The sequence below is a fragment of the Malaclemys terrapin genome, chromosome 2, assembly GCF_027887155.1.
Source record: "Malaclemys terrapin pileata isolate rMalTer1 chromosome 2, rMalTer1.hap1, whole genome shotgun sequence".
Classification (NCBI taxonomy): Eukaryota; Metazoa; Chordata; order Testudines; family Emydidae; genus Malaclemys; species Malaclemys terrapin.
The window spans coordinates 285386641-285404631 of NC_071506.1; the positions used below are offsets into that span (position 1 = coordinate 285386641).

At 48.2% G+C, this 17991-nt stretch overlaps 1 protein-coding gene and 1 long non-coding RNA gene across 2 annotated transcripts in view; one reads left to right on the top strand and one right to left on the bottom strand.

The window, feature by feature from the left end:
* The window catches only part of LOC128831355 (zinc finger protein 777-like), a 32492-nt gene that overhangs the window by 4242 nt on the left and 10259 nt on the right, over positions 1-17991 (bottom strand). Inside the window, exons 7-8 of the mRNA XM_054017666.1 lie at positions 2174-2415; positions 747-1136 (exon numbers count right to left, since the gene is read on the bottom strand). Coding sequence (XP_053873641.1) covers positions 747-1136; positions 2174-2415 — 632 coding nt within the window. The remainder of the gene's footprint in view (positions 1-746; positions 1137-2173; positions 2416-17991) is intronic.
* On the top strand, positions 2405-3953 carry LOC128830978 (uncharacterized). Its single transcript, XR_008443720.1, has 3 exons — positions 2405-2619; positions 2727-2921; positions 3618-3953. It is a non-coding gene; the product is annotated as an uncharacterized LOC128830978 (long non-coding RNA).

The following is a 17991-nucleotide window of genomic DNA, read 5'->3' on the forward strand; positions in this document are numbered from 1 at the left end:
ATGCTTGTAGTATGACTACAAGACACTAAATTAAATGCTTTATTTGTGTTCAGACAGTGCCTAAGGGGCGCTGTCCTCCAAACCCTCAATCACTCAGGAAGTCTTTACTCATGTGACTTCAGCAGGGCTACACACTCTGAGTTGGTGTGCTAAATCAGATGAGAATCTTGCAATTCAATCCAAAAAAAACAGAGCAATTCTATGTGGCAAAATATGTCCTTTGTTAACCTTCAGTGCTTATCGCTTCTGTTCCTCTTGGCCCCTAGGATTCATGTTACCGTGACCTGCTCAGATATATAATATAGCCTCCTTACCTGAAATCTGTTTTATATACATCAGCAGCTACACCATCAAGGCCTTCCTTGCCTCTTCACTGCTCAAACACCTTGTTTTATTTTTCTCATTAAAGACAAATTTAAAAGAGCAATTCAGCACATCTGCCTGACCATTTATCAATTTCTTTCTCCTTGGATAAATTTGTAAAAGCCCTTCTTATTCCTCTTAGCTCCACAGAAATCAAACTGCCCAGAGAAGCAGTGATGGAACAGAATCCAAATAACTTGGTAAGCAAGGATGGAAGCAGCTAGCGAGAGTGGAGGAGGAAACCCACCCACTACAAATTATATTAAAATAAAAGAGCACATAAGATACAAGAGAGGATCATTTCTCTTCAATTCCCCTTTCAATATCTGATCCAACTTCAAGACACTGTAGCTCCCCCTAAGCACCAGCTGGGATATTCTTACTTTGGGGACTTCTCCCTTTGTGCCTGGGGGGAGTCTCAGGATCCAGAAGTTCCTGTTCTTCAGCAGGTTCTCCATGTTCTCCAGCCTCCTCTGCATCAGTCCATATTCCTGGATCAGAGATCCCAGCACAGCCAGTTGGTTACTAAACTCCATCATTCCTTTCTCTGTGTCAGATATTTTCTTCTCTGCTGTCCCTGTTCTGCCCTCCAGACTCAGTAACTGCGTGGCATGGGAATCCACCTTCCTCTCCACGGCTTGAATGGCAGCCACTACAGTCCACAGGGAGATCTCTGCCGTTTGCAGCTGGGTTTCTCCCACAGCCCTTCGCTTGGGGACAACGTGGGGTTGCAGAGGAGCCGAGTGCAGGGACTCCATGTCCCATTCCCGAGCCTGGGTGCAAGGATAGAAATTGAGAGAGTTAAGGTCTCGATCCAACCTAGGAGAGTCTCCTCCAGCCCTTGTCTACATGAGATCGATGTACCAATTTAACTAAATCAGTTAAGAAACTGCAGTCCCCACATGAGGGCACTTTGACTTCAATATAAAAGTGCCCTATATCCATGTAGCTTAAGTCAGTTCCTTACTGACAGACAAGGGACGGGGGTAGATTTCTTAGACCACAGTGTGAGCCTCCGAGATATCAATGTGGAGTCTGCTGGTTTGCCTGTTGTTTTCTATTTTTAAATCAGTGAAATAATTGTACATCTCCCTGGCATATTTTCACAGCTGTTCGTTTTAATTTAATTTAATTTAATTTAATTTAAGTGTGTGTGTGTGTGTGTGTGTGACACTGTCGTAAAACCCCTAAGATAGCATTTCCCCGCTCAACAGGGGGTGGTAAAAGGGAGCATTAGCAGGATGGAAAACGCACGAATCTGTTTCAGGGGGGGTCTCAGAGGTTTGCATAACGTGGACCGCATCTCCTGCGCTCCCACACATCCCCCTTCCTACCGGCCCTCACACAAGACGAGCCCTGGAGAAAAAGGCAGCTGCTGCTTCTGGCAAAGTAACCCGGAGAAAGCAGCGCTGTCGTGTTTGCCTGCAATGCAAGAAGGCGACGATTTGCAAACTCGGTGCTTACATTTTGGCTTCTGCACTTGCGTGCCCCGGATTTAATCCCCCCCCCCCCCAACAAACAGAGCAGGCAGGGAAGACTCTGGACAGGTTTGGGGCGAGAAGCGAGCGAGACCCAGGTGACCAGCCGGCTGTTTGGTATTTCTAAGGCACAAAGAGCGGGGTGTTTGCCGCGCCAAGCAGCCTGGCCCCCTTCCTGCAAACCCCTGGCTCGCCTGCCCCGCGCTGCTCAGCCCCCCCGCCCGGCCGGGCAGCCCCGCGCTCCCCGCGGCCCGGCTCCCGGGGCCCAGGCCGGGCGGGGATCGCCTTGTCCCGGGGCCCGAGGCTCCCCCGCCCCAGCGCCGGGCCCTTACCTGGGCAGCGGCCCGCTCGGCCATGGCCCCCCCGGGCGGGGCTTCTCCAGCGGGCCCGGCCCGGCCCGGCCGAGCTCCGCTCCCGCTCCGGGCTGGGCAGAGTCCCGGCGCCGCCTCGCCTCGCCTCGCCTCGCCACGGGCAGGTCCCGGCCCCGCTGCCGGGCGGAGCGGAGCAGAGCGAGCGCCGGGGGGAGCCGCGGCCTGGCTGCCGGGGCCCGGGAGCGGCGGGGCGGCAGCGGCCCCTGGCGGCGGGGGGATCGCGGCGCCGGCCGAGCGCTCTCCGGGTCAGGGCCGCCCCCAGTCGCTGACCACTCGCCTCCCTGGGCCCAGCCCGCAGCCCCAAGGCTCTAGGGCGGGAGCCTGGACTCGAACCGCGGCCCCTGGTGGACCCGGCTCAGCGGGGTCGGTGTGAGCGTAGAGACCCGCAGCGACGGGGGATCTGTCAGGTGCTGCTTCCTTCGTGGGCTGTAGCCCACGAAAGCTTCTGCTCTAATAAATGTGTTAGTCTCTAAGGTGCCACAAGTACTCCTGTTCTTCTTTTTTCTTCCCCCAGTTATCGAGGTCTCCACGGGTCACCCCCCAGTCATGCCCCTTGCGAGCTGTGTGGCCTGCAAGGCTGGGCTCCCATTTCACAGAAGGGAAACAACAGGACACAGAAGATTGGCCTGACTTGCCTCAGTTGCTGGGTGCTGCACTGGACCAAGCCCTTCGCTCGCTCAGATACACTCACTAAAGTCAGAACACAAAGGTGCTGGGTTTTGTTTGGCCGGGGGGTGCTTTTGAAGAGGTGGGGGGGGCACTCTGCCAGTTTTGGGCGGAGGCTATTTTCAGCATCTTTATACACGTCTTTCAAATTCTAGTTCTTGAATGTGTCTATTTTAATAATGATTCAGTTGTTATGAACGACATAATTACATTATCCTGAATTACAGTATATTCAAACCATTGAAATCACAAGCTGTCTTCACTAACGTCCCAGTGTAAAGGCATTCTAGCTCCCTGTCCCTTCTGGATGAAACCGTCAGCAATCTTCTTTACATCTAGTTCCCTGGGATTGTTTTGATGCACGTTAAGGACAGTTACGTTATTGAGTTGAGTCTGTTCGATTGATGATTGGAATGATTTTTAAATCTTCTGAAGCTGGAGAATGTGTTCATAAGAATACTTCTCACTATGCCTATATCATCCTGAATTTGCAGAGTACTGTAAGTGACTCCAAGATCTCTTTCTTGATGGGGAACAACTACTTTAGGCACCATCGTTTTGTATGGCTAGTTGGGATTATATTTGCCATGTGCAATACTTTGCATTTGACATTGAATTTCATCTGCCATTTTATTGCCCAGTCACCTAACTCTTTGCAGTCTGTTTTGGACTGCACTCTCTTGAGTAGTTTTGTATCATCTGCAAACTTTGCCACCTCACTGATTCTTCCTTTTTGCAGATTCTTTATGAATATGTTGAACAGCCCTGGTCCCAGACCAGTACAAGCCCTTCAGGGGACACCACTATTTACTTCTCTCCATGCTGAAAATGGACCATTTATTTCTACCCTTTGTTTCCTAACTTTTAACTGGAGTGCCTGGCAATGTTTTCAGAAGAAGTGGGCTGTAGTCCACAAAAGCTTATGCTCTAATAAATTTGTTAGTCTCTAAGGTGCCACAAGTACTCCTGTTCTTCTTTTTGCGGATACAGACTAACACGGCTGCTACTCTGAAAACAATGTTTTCAGGATCATCTAATGATCCTTCATTTACTGTAATGACAAGCCCTTTGTTATCTTAATCCCTCTGCCTCTGTTTATACACAAACTCCCTGCCCCAAGGGCAGAAGTTGTTAGCAGCAGAGAACTCCTCACAGTCCACACTCAAGCTCTGGCTCCTGGGTGTTGCGCACCCACTACTTTTTTCCCTGTGGGTGCTTGAGTTGCAGAGCACCCACGCATGGAGTCGGTGCCTATGCACGGGAGACCAGAACTGCACACAGTACTCCAGAGGAGGTCTCACCAGTGCCTCGTTTAATGGCACGAACACTTCCAAAGGGGTAGCCAGGGCCGTCCCTAGCCATTTTGGTGCCCTACGCAGCCCCCCCTCCCGGGAGGGGTGGCCGCAGGCCTCCGCAGGGGGGTGGCAGGAGCAGGCTTCGAGGGCAGGGGGGAAACCACCTCCCAGCACAAGCCGGCAGAGCGGAGTGGGTTGGGGCCAGTCGCTCCACTTCCTGCCACCCGGTGAGTGCAGGGCAGGCCCAACCCCTGATGCTGTCCTCAGGGGAAGGGGTGCAGTGGGGGTGGGGTTGGGCCGTATCAGAGGCAGGGGCTTTGGGGAAGGGGTGGAGTGGGGGCAGGGCTGGGGTGCAGCAGGGGCAGGAAGAGGCGGGACTGGTGTGGAGCAGGGGCGGGACCATGTGGAAGCGGCAGAGCAGGGGCTGGAGCAGCACGCAGTTGCATACTTTGCGTATCAGTAAGGTCGGCCCTGGGGGTAGCCGCGTTAGTCTGTATTAGCAAAAACAACTAGGAGTCCTTGTGGCACCTTAGAGACGAACAAATTTATTTGGGCATTTATTTTATTTTAGCCCACGAAAGCTTATGCCCAAGTAAATTTGTTCGTCTCTAAGGTGTCACAAGGACTCCTCGTTGTTTTTACTAACACTTCCCTGTCTCAACTGGAAATACCTCACGTGATGCTGCACCCCAGGACTGTGTTAGCCTTTTTCATGGCCACATCACACTGACAGCTCATCGTTATCCTCCTGTGATCAACAAATACACCCAGGTCTTTCTTCTCCTCTCTGTCACTTTCAACTGACAAGTTCCCAGCTTATAGCAAAAATTCTTCTGGTTAGTCCCTAAATACAGGACCTTGCACTTTGCACTATTAAATATCATCCCATTTCTATTACTCCAGTTTACAAGGCCATCCACATCTTCTTGTATGATATTCTGGTCCTCCATATTGGCACTACCTCTTAATTTTGTGTCATCCGCAAATTTTATTAGCACACTCCCACATTTTGTGCCAAGCTCAGTCATAAAAATGTTTTATAAGATTGGTCCCAAGACTGACCCTGAGGAACTCCACTAGTAGTAACCGGCTCCCTCTTGCCTGACAGTTCACCTTTCAGTGTGAGCCTTTGTAGTCTCCCCTTTAACCAGTTCTTTATCCACTTTTCAATTCTCACATTAATCCCCATCTTCTCCAATTTAACTAATAATTTCTCATGTGGAACTGTATCAAATGCCTTATTGACAGCAAGATATTAGACCTACTGCATTTCCTTTGTCTAAAAAATCAGTTACCTTCTCAAAGACATTAGTAACTTTGTTACCACCTCTTGAATCCAACAATTGAAACAATTATAGAAAAATCTTCAATTACTTTCTATCATTTATGCCACTCACTTTTTGCAGTTCACAAGCTTGGAACAAATCATTTAACTTTAGGAAACATCCAAACAGCCCTTTCTTATTGTAATCACCCGTTAATCACTGTTTATAAACACAGTTCTGACAGCTCAGGGGCCAAAGGAAGTTTTTTTTTAAAGGCTTTGTTCAGTTCCCCCTAGAACTGTTTCAGAGTAGCAGCCGTGTTAGTCTGTATCCGCAAAAAGAACAGGAGTACTTGTGGCACCTTAGAGACTAACACATTTATTAGAGCATAAGCTTTTGGATGCATCTGAAGAAGTGGGCAGTAGCCCACGAAAGCTTATGCTCTAATAAATGTGTTAGTCTCTAAGGTGCCACAAGTACTCCTGTTCTTTTTCCCTAGAACTGTGTGCATGCGCACAGCTAGGCTGACCAGACAGCAAGTGTGAAAAATTGGGACGGGGGGGGGGGGGTAATAGAAGCCTATATAAGAAAAAGACCCCAAAATTGGGACTGTCCCTATAAAATCGGGACATCTGGTCACCCTATGCACAGCAGAGACTGAGTGAGAATGAAAAACAAAAAGCGGAAGAAACCCTCTCCCAACAAAACCCCAAACCCACAACCCACTACTTATAACTAAGGCTCCATGTTTGTCACAGAGGTCACGGAAGTCCCAGATTCTGTGACTTTCCACGACCTCCGTGACTTCTGCAGCAGCCCGTGCAAATAGCTCGGAAGCCACCTGAGCAGTTCAGGAAGCCCATGGGCCAGTCGCACTGGCCACTGCTGGGGCAGTCTCAGGCGCCCCCAGCTGCAGGAGTTTGGGTGTCGGGAGGGGGCTCAGGACTGGGGTGCGAGGTGGTGCTTACCGGGGGGGGGCCTCCCCGGAAGGGTGACAGGAACTTCCCTTCTTCTAGCTCCACCTGCTGCCTCCGCCCGCAGGCACCGCCTCTGTAGCTCCCATTGGCCATGGTTCCCAGAACCAGGGCTTGGGGAGAAGCAGAGGCAGCACATGGAGCTAGGAGCTGGAGGTCGCCACGTCCCAGGAGCTGGGTAGGGAACCTGCCCCACTCCCGCCAACCCCCACTCCAAGCACCCGCGGCGCTCCCCCCAGACTGCACCACCCCAAGCACCCGCAGCGCCCCCCCCGGGTCACAACACACACCCCCGGGCACCTGCGGCACCCCCTCCAGCCTGGCTTCCCCAGTACCCGTGGCGCCCCCCCCAGGCCACAACCCCCCTGAGCAACCATGGCATCCCCCAGTCTACACCCCCTGAGCACCTGTGCCCTCCCCAGGGCCGTGCCCCCCCTGCACCCATGGTGTCCCCCGATCTGTGCCCCCTGGGCCATGCTCCCCACACAAGTGCCCACGGCACCCCCAGGGCTGCCCCCATACAAGTTTTAGTCAGGGGTATATAGTAAAAGTCATGGACAGGGCACGGACCATGAATTTTTGTTTACTGCCCATGACTTGCCCATGACTTTTATTAAAAATACCTGTGACCAAAACGTAGCCTCATTTATAAGTATCTTGATTATTCCATGCCTCTTGTTTCATTAAATCCCTCGGCTGGCCAGGTGTGTCCTCTCTGCTAACGGCTATGGGCAAATATTCCCCCTCCCTCGTCAGCCAGGTAATTTGCGTCAGTCCAGACCCTAGCTTTCAAATTGTCATCTGCTACTATTTCCAAGGCTGGACACTATTCCCATCAGCAGCATTGGGTCCTCCCCCACTCCTCTTCTCCTAGAAGGCTGAAATCTGAACCTTCCCGCTTACAGGTCTGTCCACCAACCACAGCCCCTCTGCGCTATGAGCCTCTACACCAGAGGTGAGGAACTTTTTCTATCACATGCCATTGACCCACATTAAAAATCAAGCGGGGGCCTGTGACGTTATTGACATAAACTGGGACCGTATAGATCATTGTTGCAACCAAGGTCCTGTAGTGGCACCCAAATCTTGTATAAAGGGGGTCAAATGGGGTGTCTAGGACAAGGTTATGGTTTACTGGTTATGATTATGCTGTCTATATGTGTGTATCAGTTTTGTAGTTGAAGTTATGAATATTGGCTCTATACTGTCTGTATGGCAAACTTATGCTATGCTTCTGGGTGACATCCCAGACAAGCTGAGATTAGCTCTGCCTAGCCTCCTTGATGGCCCATTAAGGACCATCAGCTATACAATGGACCCATTGAGAGAAGGCAGATACGCCTTGTAACTCAGCAAAGTATGCAGGGACTGCCCCATGTGACTCCAGACTCCATTTTGCTGTAATTTTCCACAGTAAGAACAAAGAGGTGTTCTTACACCTGGAAAAGACTATATAAGTCTGGTTTCAGAATAGCAGCCGTGTTAGTCTGTATCTGCAAAAAGAAGAACAGGAGTACTTGTGGCACCTTAGAGACTAACAAATTTATTAGAGCATAAACACGAAAGCTTATGCTCTAATAAATTTGTTAGTCTCTAAGGTGCCACAAGTACTCCTGTTCTTCTTTTTATATAAGGCTGATGCCTCATCTCCATCTTGTCTTCAATCCTGTTTCCTACCTCTGGAGGAACTTTGCTACCAACTGAAACTCTGAACAAAGGACTGAATGACCCATCCCGGCTGGGGATGTATTCCAGAGACTTGATTTGAACCTGCAGTTTATTCCATTGCTGCTGCAAGCCTGAACCAAGAACTTTGCCATTATTATATGTAATTGATTCCATTTAACCATTCTAACTCTCATCTCTAACTTTTTCCTTTTATGAATAAACCTTTAGATTTTAGATTCTAAAGGATTGGCAGCAGCGTGATTTGTGGGTAAGATCTGACTTGTATATTGACCTGGGTCTGGGGCTTGGTCCTTTGGGATCAGGAGAACCTTTTTCTTTTACTGGGGTATTGGTTTTCATAACCATTTGTCCCCATAACAAGTGGCACTGGTGGTAATACTGGGAAACTGGAGCGTCTAAGGAGATTGCTTGTGAGACTTGCGGTTAGCCAGTGGGATGAGACCGAAGTCCTCCTAGTCTGGCTGGTTTGGTTTGCCTTAGAGGTGGAAAAACCCCAGCCTTGGGCTGTAACTGCCCTGTTTTAGCAATTTGTCCTGAGTTGGCACTCTCAGTTGGGTTCCGCCAGAACCGCATTGTCACAGGGCCACACACAAATAAAAAGCAAGGCTAGGAAAACTGGGTGGGCCCTGGCTTTCTGGTGCGTGAGCAACGACAGGGGAGCAGTCTCCCCCCACAGAGGGGGAGTACAGTTTTGTGGGGCCCTGTCATAAACAGACAGTTAAGGGTTAATGCCGCTCTTACCTGTAAAGGGTTAAGAAGTTCACCTAGCCTAGCTGACACCTGACCAGAGGAACCAATGGGGGGACAAGATTTTTCAAGAGGAAGGAGGGAAGTTTTTCCTTTGTTCTCTTCATTAAGTTCTGTGCCGGAGTGAAAAGATCCAGGAATCAACCAGGGTAGTGAGTATTAGAGAAGGAATAAATTAGCTTATGTTTATTTCCTTTTCTGTTTTGCAATAGAGGGGGAATTAAACTGGGTTTTTCTTTTGTGTAACTAAGGTTTTTGCCCAGAGGAAAATCCTCTGTGTTTTTGAATCTGTTGTTTGTGAGACTAGCTTGCATGCTAATCTCATAGAGGTATTCCTTTCACCCTTTTTCTTTAATTAAAAGTCTTTTCTTTAAAACCTGATTGATTTTTTCCTTGTTTTAAGATCCAAGGGGTTTGGATCGGTGTTCACCAGGAAATTGGTGGAGAAGTCTCTCAAGGCTACCCAGGGAAGGGTTATACTATTTGTGAGGGAGATATTTTGGGGGAGGGAAGGCAAGAGTTCCCAAATGACTCAAACGGTTGTTTAAACGATTTGGTGGTGGCAGCATACTGATCTAAGCTGGTAATTAAGCTTAGGGGTTCTCATGCAGGTCCCCACATCTGTACCCTAAAGTTCAGAATGGGGGTGAAACCTATGACAGGCCCCTTCCCCACCTCCTCTGCCTGCAGTCCCCCCCCTCCTGCCAAGGAGCAGGTTCGGGTCACAAGAGCTTGCCCAGCTCCACCCTGACGGCGCTCTGCCAGGGTGCAGGGTCCGGGCATGGGGGTTTGCCCTGCTCCGGCCGCCTCTCCTGATGGGGAGTGGGGTCAGGGCGCAGGGGCTTGGCCAGCTCTGCTCGGCGCTCCTGCCGGGGAGCAGGGCCAGGGCCCAGGCCGGATGCATTTAAGCAAGGGGCTAGATCCAGTCCGCGGGCCATAGGTTCCCACCCCTGCTCTACACAGACACTGTCATGCGTGCATGCTTTTGGATATACCACCACCAGCAGCAGCCGCTTAGAGACTGGACTCTGTTTTAAAGAGCTAACAAACATATCCAAAGTGTCTAGAGAGGAGAGTCTGCCTGCTCTTCCCTGCATCCTTGAGAGGTCAGTCATAAGGCTGTTCTGCTCTGAAAAAACAGTAACCAAATCTTTCCTCAGAACCTGAATCACAGACTGCTTACTTAAAGGATCAGCCTGGAGACACTGATGTTCCAACAACATTGTCTCCCCAAGAGGCTGTTCAACTTCCCTAGCCATTTTCACCTTCTCTAGGCCATCCAGAGTGGATCTTTCTAAAGCAAGGTCAGTGGATCCATACACCTCTGAAAGACCAGCAGTTAGGAACTGAAACAAGTCTCCCAAAATGAACTGTTGCTTTCTCCATACAGTGATTCACCCTGAGTTAACTCAATCAAATCACACCCATCATTTGCAGCAAACTGCTTGTAAAATTACCATGAAGATTTTTCTCTTCAGGAAACTTTCTAAACAACAACCCATCTTTTTTCTGCTCTACAGAAGCATTGCTCTGTGGAGCCACAACAAACTTCTTCTGACTTTCACTTACATCCAGAATCACCTCTGGAACATCAAGAGGATTTTCATATAACCTCCTTTCAGGCAAGCTGCTAAACTCCATGGTTAAAGGGTTAGAGGCACTCTCTTTCCCTCTGCAGCTTTCCTCACTGGAAATATACAGGTTACCCACACACAAGCTTAGGAACAATTCCTTCTTGGGGTCCAGAACCACCTCTGGGACAACTGAGATATGCTCACCCATCGTAGGCGGAAAGGCACCTTCTGTCTGCTCTACAGACAAAGGACTGGAAGTACACTCCCCTTCTCCAGCAGGCACACTGCTATTTGCAACGGGCAAACAATTGGAAACAGTTTCTCCCTCAACAGATAAACTGCTGTTTCCCACAAACAGTGGCTCATCATCCTGAGCTACTTTAAGCGAAACATTTCTATTTGGTTCAGGCTCACTTTTACAAACGTCACTCACCACAACTCTGCCCATAGTTAGGGCTTTAACTTGGTTAAACACAGAAAACTGCTCGCTGCCAGACCCCCCTCCTTCACAGATCTCCCTGGTTGTTACAGATAATACAGAGCATTGACAGTCATACGTTTTCTGGGACTGGGTATGACATTACCCTGATTAAGCATATTTGTCATGTCATTATTAAACAACATACCAACATTGTTATAACCCGGACAGTTTATCTCCCAAACTTCGCTGCTGAGAGGATCTGGACTTTCAGGAAGATCCAGTTTTTGCTGTTCTTTTATTACTTTGCTTTGGGGTTTAAGTCTGGCAACTCTTTCCTCAGCAGCCAGTTCCAGCCTTCTGCATTCCTTGGTAGCTTTCTCCATAGCAGCCAGCCGCCCCATCTGCCTTTGAGCTTCGTTGTCCCTATCAGGTATGGACAACGCTTTTCTTGCCCTCGAAGAGCTGCCCTTTCTTTCTCATGCTGGAGATGCTGTTTCTCAGGGCTCGCCTGTGGATCACTCATTGTGCCTAATGTTAAAGGTTAACACTCTCGGTATCAACATTTTAAATTTGGAAGAGTGTGGGGGTTCTGAGCCAAAACCCAAATGAACTGGGTCTGTGGATTCTGCCGACTACGCCAATGTGACCTGGTGTGCCTAGGGCTGCCCTCACTGGAAATGCCAAGGTCAGGGCAGGCTGCAAAAGGGAGAGCAGACACTCCCCAAACTGGTGGGTAACACTGAAGTTAAACTCTCCAACCAGTCACAAACGGTGCTTCTGATTCCCACACTGTTTATCATGAAGCACAAAAAAGGGAATTACACACACCCCTTATTGCATTCCAGTCTCTGGCTCCCAATCAGCACCTAGGGCCAGTACAGTCAAAAGTTATTTTAAAACTCTGCTCACATATATAAAACGTTCTTCTGAACCAGCCACGTTGCCAGGTCAGTATTAGGTTGGATCTTACCCAAAATATCACGCTGCAGCCAATCCTTTAGTGTCTGAAACTAAAGGTTTATTATAAAGAAAAAAGAAAGAACAAGAAGAGAGTTGTTAAATGGTAAAACAGTCACATACATACAAATACTTCAAAGTCCATATATATATAGGTTCCTAGCAGTATTGGTGAGTTTACTGGCTTGAAAGTCCCCCTGGAACACATCCCCAGCTGGGATGGGTCATTCAGTCCTTTGTTCAGAGCTTCAGTTTGTAGCAAAGTTCCTCCAGAGGTAAGAGGCAGGAATGAAGACAAAATGGAGAGGATGCAGCTGCCTTTTATAGTCTTTTGCCACACAGCCGGTGCTTCCTTTGTTTCTAACACAAGCTGCCCAGCACATGGCAAGGAAACCTTAGAGTTCTGTTCATAGGCCTGCCCCTGCATGCCTTGCTGAGTCATAAGATGTAGCCTCTGACCCTTTCAATGGGTTCACTATACAGCCGATGTCCCTTGATGAGCCATCAAGCAGCCTGGGCGTGCTAATGCCAATCTGTCTGGGGGTGTCACCCAGATTTAGAGCACAAGTTTGGAAATACAGATATATCGTGCATATCTATAACTTACAATACAAAGGTGATACAAGTATATATAAAAAAGATGATCATACTTGGCAAATTACAGTATAACATTTTCACAGATACCTTACATGGCATATCTGGCACAACTCATTGCAATTTTACAATATTGGTAGTCAGAATATCCTAAAGTGTCCCCCAGATTCCATACAGTGTCACACAAGGGTCACCCAATTAAACTAACAGGCAGCAGGTTTAAAGCAAACTTCAGGAAGTACTTCTTTACCCAATGCACAGTCAACCTGTGAAAATGATTGTGAAGGCCAAAAGTATAACTGGGTTCAAAAAAGAATTAGATCAGTTCCTGGAGGACAGGTCCATCAATGGCTATTAGCCAGGATGGTCAGGGATGCAACCCCATGCTCTGGGTGTCCCTAAACCTCCAACTGTCAGAAGCTGAGAATGGGCGACAGGGGATGGATCACTTGATAGTTGCCCTGTTTTGTTCATTCCCTCTGGGCACCTGGCGTTGGCCATTGTCAGAAGACAGGATACTGGGTTAGATGGAGCATTGGTATGGCCCAGTGTGGCCGTTCTTAGGCTCTTACGTTATGTTCTTATGAGATTGGCACAGGCTGAATGTTTCAAAAGCCACTAGTGATATGAGTGTGATGGGATCCCCAGGGTGCAGCCTGGGACTGTGGGACCGCTGTGCCCCCCCGAACGCTCTCCAGCCTGGGCTGTCTCTCACAATGCCTTGCTAGTGATCAGCAGCAAACCCCTCCAGGTGCTGTTATCACTCAGCACAACCGCATGTGGAGCCCCACACCAGCTAGATTGCATGAATGCTCCCAGAGCCACTCATGAATCACACAGGGAAAGGCACCCGCCAAATCCCCCCAGCTCCCAGCACAGTACCCCAGGCAAGAGGAGCCGTGCAGATTTATTAGCTGGTTCACCACTTCATTAATGGAAAGTGAATATACACCAACCTTTGTAAACCTGAACAGATTTACTACACTTCATGCAAGCTCACTGGTAAAGATAAACAGTTAAACAAATCTATTGACTACAAAAGATAGATTTTAAGTGACTATAAGTGACAGGCAAAAAGTCAGAGTTAGTTACCAAAATAAAATAAAATATAAGCACGCAGTCTAAACTCTCAACCCTATTAGACTGGGCAACATCAAGATTAACCAGTTCTTCTCACCCCACTGGATATTGCAGTTCATAGTACACAGATTTCACCCTTGAAACCTGAGCCAGTCTTCTCTGTTGGAGTCTTAAGTCTTCTCAGTGTCGTTGTTGCTTGCAGCATCGGTGGGGGCAGGAGAAAGGCGAAGAAGCATGCACCTGCTGTGTTCTGTTTTATACCCTCAGTCCCAGGTGCTTGGAGAACACAAGTCCAGGCATGTCTGGGGGACATTGCTGAGTCTCCAGGCAAGGTTGAGCAATTCCCTTGGTGTGGCCTCATGCAGGTGAGTCATTGAATTGTAGCTCCCTTGCTGGACAATGGCAGTTTATGGGTTGTTTGACACTTCGCTCAGGCATTGGTTACTTTCCTTGTTGTTGCCTGTGGGGAGCTAATATCTGGCTGATTTCCACATTTACCGCATGTTTTAGTGACAGCCATACAACACAATTCTCATAACTTCATGTGCATTAATGATATACATATATGGATAGAGAAATGACTTTCAGCAGGTCATAGCCTTTCCCCTGATACCTCACATGGTCTGCTTTATATGCAAGATCACAATTATAGACAGATGAGGAATGGGGGTTACAGTACGCTCCCCCCAAGGAGGTGACATGTTTGGGTGCCCAAATTTAAATAGGTGGATGGGGTCCACGTTTTTTTAAGTGCTGAGTAACCTGCCTCTGAAAATCAGAACCCTTTCAGATGGCTCACATTGGGCACATGGAAATCAGGGCACACAAAATCCCCCATTACTGATAAAAATTGAGGCCACCGATTTATTATTAGTTTTAGCTACAGTGATTTATTTTGCGAGCTTGGTATTTTTCAGTCTCTCTGCACCCCCAGAATGCAACACAGGATTTACATAAACCTGGCTCCCACCCGTCACCCAGCCCTAGCCTTCCCCCCTCATAGCCTTCCACCTCTGCCTGTGTGGGTCTGGTGCAGAGACCCTGAGTGAAGCTGTACAGGGCTTGCACTTGTGCAGTTTACGGGTGGGGAGTAATTGTTTTTATTTTAATTCTAAGAAATTAAATACCGAAAATGGCATTAAAAATGTGAAGGATGCAACATGAAACACTTGAAGATCAGGAAATGACCAAGTTGCAGTTGTGTGAAATTGAAGTTTAACTCCAAGGAAAAATTTACATTTAAAGGACTGGACATTGGTGTGATGGGTTGGATCACAGAAACCCCCTTGAGGACTGCCAACTGATGTGCTGAGACTACCTCTGAGCCCGTTTTCCCTGGCAGCTTGGGACTTCAGTGCCCTGCCCGGTTGGAGCCAGACACGCCAGCCTGCTACAAACCCAGACCCAGGTCTGAACAATGTCCCCCCAAAAGCTGCAGGCTTAACTGAAAACAGCTTACAGAAGTGTTCCTGTCTCCAACACTCAGATGCCCAGCTCCCAATGGGGTCCAAACCCCAAATAAATCCGTTTTATACAGGGTAAACTCATAAATTGTTTGCCCTCTATAACACTGATAGAGAGATATGCACAGCTGTTTGCCCCCCCCCCCCCCGGTATTAATACATACTCCATGTTAATTAATAAGTAAAAAGTAATTTTATTAAATATAAAAACTAGGATTTAAGTGGTTCCAGGTAATAATAGACAGAACAAAGTGAATTACCAAGCAAAATAAAATAAAACACGCAAGTCTAAACCTAATACAGTAAGAAAGTAATTACAGATGAAATCTCACCCTCAGAGATGTTCCAATAAGCTTCTTTTACAGGCTAGCCTCCTTCTAGTCTGGGTCCAGCAATCACTCACACCCCCTGTAGTTACTGTCCTTTGTGCCAGTTTCTTTCAGGTATCCTATGGGGGTGGAGAGGCTGCCTCTTGACCCAGCTGAAGACAAAATGGAGGGGTCTCCCAGGGCTGTATATAGACTTTCTCTTGTGAGTAGAGACCCCTTCCTCTCTCCTATGCAGAATCCATCTGCAAAATGGAATTTTGGAGTCACATGGGCAAGTCACATGTCCATGCATGACTCAGAACTTTACAGGTGGCAGCCATTGCTCACATGCTACCTTGAACGTCCCCAGGTAGACTTCTTATGTGGATTGGAATCTTCCAAGGTCCCATTGTCTGTTAAGTGTTTCTTGATTGGGCACTTAACTTGCAAATCCCTTTCTAAAGAAGCTGACCAAATGCCTTACTGAGGCTACTTCAAATCAAACCAGTACACAGCCAATATTCATAACTTCGAATACAACAATGATACGTGCCTACAAATAGGATGAATAGATTCAGTGGATCATAACCTTTGCAGAGAGATGTTACATGGCATATGTAGCATAAAGCATATTCTAGTTATGTCATATATACATTCATAAGCAGATTTCCATAAAGCATGATGGGGTGCACCATCACAGTTGGATTTAACCCTTGCTATTAACAGAAAAGGAAAAGACATTCACACACACAGATCTTACTGATGATGAAGTAGCTAGGAGTACACACCAATATGTATATAACCAGGATTTAAAGTCTCAGAGTATGTCACGTAAGGTCCTGCGCTTTGGGGACAGCAAGATGTTCTGGAGTAAGAAGTTATCAGTAATAAGCAGTTGGCTTCATCCACTTGCAGGTTCATATCCAGCACTGGCAAACCGGATGGGACTGATTCTGTCAATGATTTTCATTCTTATAAGAGCTGTCAAAAAGTAGAAAAAAATTTCAAAGTTGTTGCCGTTTGTCAGGATTCAAAATGGAACAACTTTTATTTTTTCTAAAAATCTTCACATACTATTTTAAAAAAAGGAGATTTGCTGTTTTCTCCCTTTTTTCCTTCTTGCTATTGTGTGTAATAATGGCTAGGCTTTGGGTTTTCTCCACTTTTCACTTTGCTCATCCGTGACTTTTCAAAACTTTCCAACTCTGGAAAAGCTACAGCACGGCAGAGACACGTGGTCTCCTTTTTCCTCTGGCTAGAGTTGGGGATGTGAGTATGTGGCAAAAGAAAGAATAAAAAAACGCAGGGGGGCAGGGTGGGAGTCCCAACCTGAGAACTTATTTGATTTCTGACATTTCATGGCAAAAAAGGAGAAAAGCAAAACATGAAATTTGCAGTTTGGACAAAAAAAAACAACAACCCTGAACAAGTTCAGGAAAAAAGGAAGCCTTTTGTGTACACTTTCAGGTTAAAAACCAGGCAATTTTTCATCAGAGAAAGGTTTGAATGGAAAAGCAGCAGCAGTTAATCCATGATCTAACAACCCAACAGCAGCAGCTAGTACAACAGGTGGTCACCATGCTATGGCTGCCCCCTACAGCAGGACCAATGAGCCTCAATCTGGAAGCGACCCCCCTTCCCATCAGGCTTACAAAGATAGGGCCTGATGGCCTTCCCTGAAACCTCAGCAGGGTGTCACAGCAGCCTGGTGGCCCGTCGAACCAATGGGCAGGTTTGCTGGCCCCGTACCTAACCGGGCTGGTGCAAATGGCTTATCACGCTTTAGACCATGTTACTGCTTGAGATTACATGCAAGTCAAAGCAGCCATTAACGCTCTGGACATGGGGGAAGAGACGTTCTGGCTATGTTTCCAGAAGGATGGGATCCTCCGGGAAGACGGCCATGTCTGATCACCCTCAGACCTGAGATGAAAACAGGAGGCCCGGTAGGCAGAGATGATTTTACTTGAACAATTCTCCCAGATATTCCCCCCTGGGGAAAAGGATGAGGTCCTATGGCATCGACCGGAGACGACGGCTGATGCTGTTTGCTTCAGGGAGAATTATCTGGCAGCTAAGACCCCTGTGATGATGACGCCTCGCAAGGGGCCTCCTAGGGCCAGCACAGACTAGTGAGAAATCTGGCCATGCCCACAACAAGGGCACAAGGTTGGTTGGTCTGAAAACTGACCATGCTCCATCCTTGCTCCGACTGGCTGGTGGTGGGTTTCACCAGCTCTTCTGCCAGGGATGGAGAAAGCTTCTCTGTTATGTTTTGTATTGAATTAAAACCAAGGCCTTGCTCTTGCAGGGGGATCCACACAGGCATAAGGGTCCATCTAAACGCACCCCACTGCAGGATGTGTTATTGCTGTGGGTGGCCAATCCCAAAATACTGGGCCACCTGTCAGTTTTTCCCACCAAGCTTCAGAGAACATCATTCCAGGGCTCCCCCGAGCCGCATGGTCTGTTCTCCCCTCTCCCGCCATATGCCTCCCCCTTTTCTCCTTCCCCTGCGTGTTCTTCTGTTCTCACCTTCTCCATCTCCCCCAGACCCTACATGGGCTTACGGGTTTCCAAAGTCGAGATCCCCCTCCCTGTTCTCCAAAGTTTGCCCCCTCCTTTCTCCCCTCTCCTGCAGTTCTCCAGCCCTCCCATCTAGCCCCTCACCCCATTGCCTTGCTCCTCACTTCCCCGGGAAGCAGCGCAGGGGAGCTGCTCAGCCTAGCTAGGGTTTAGGTGTGCT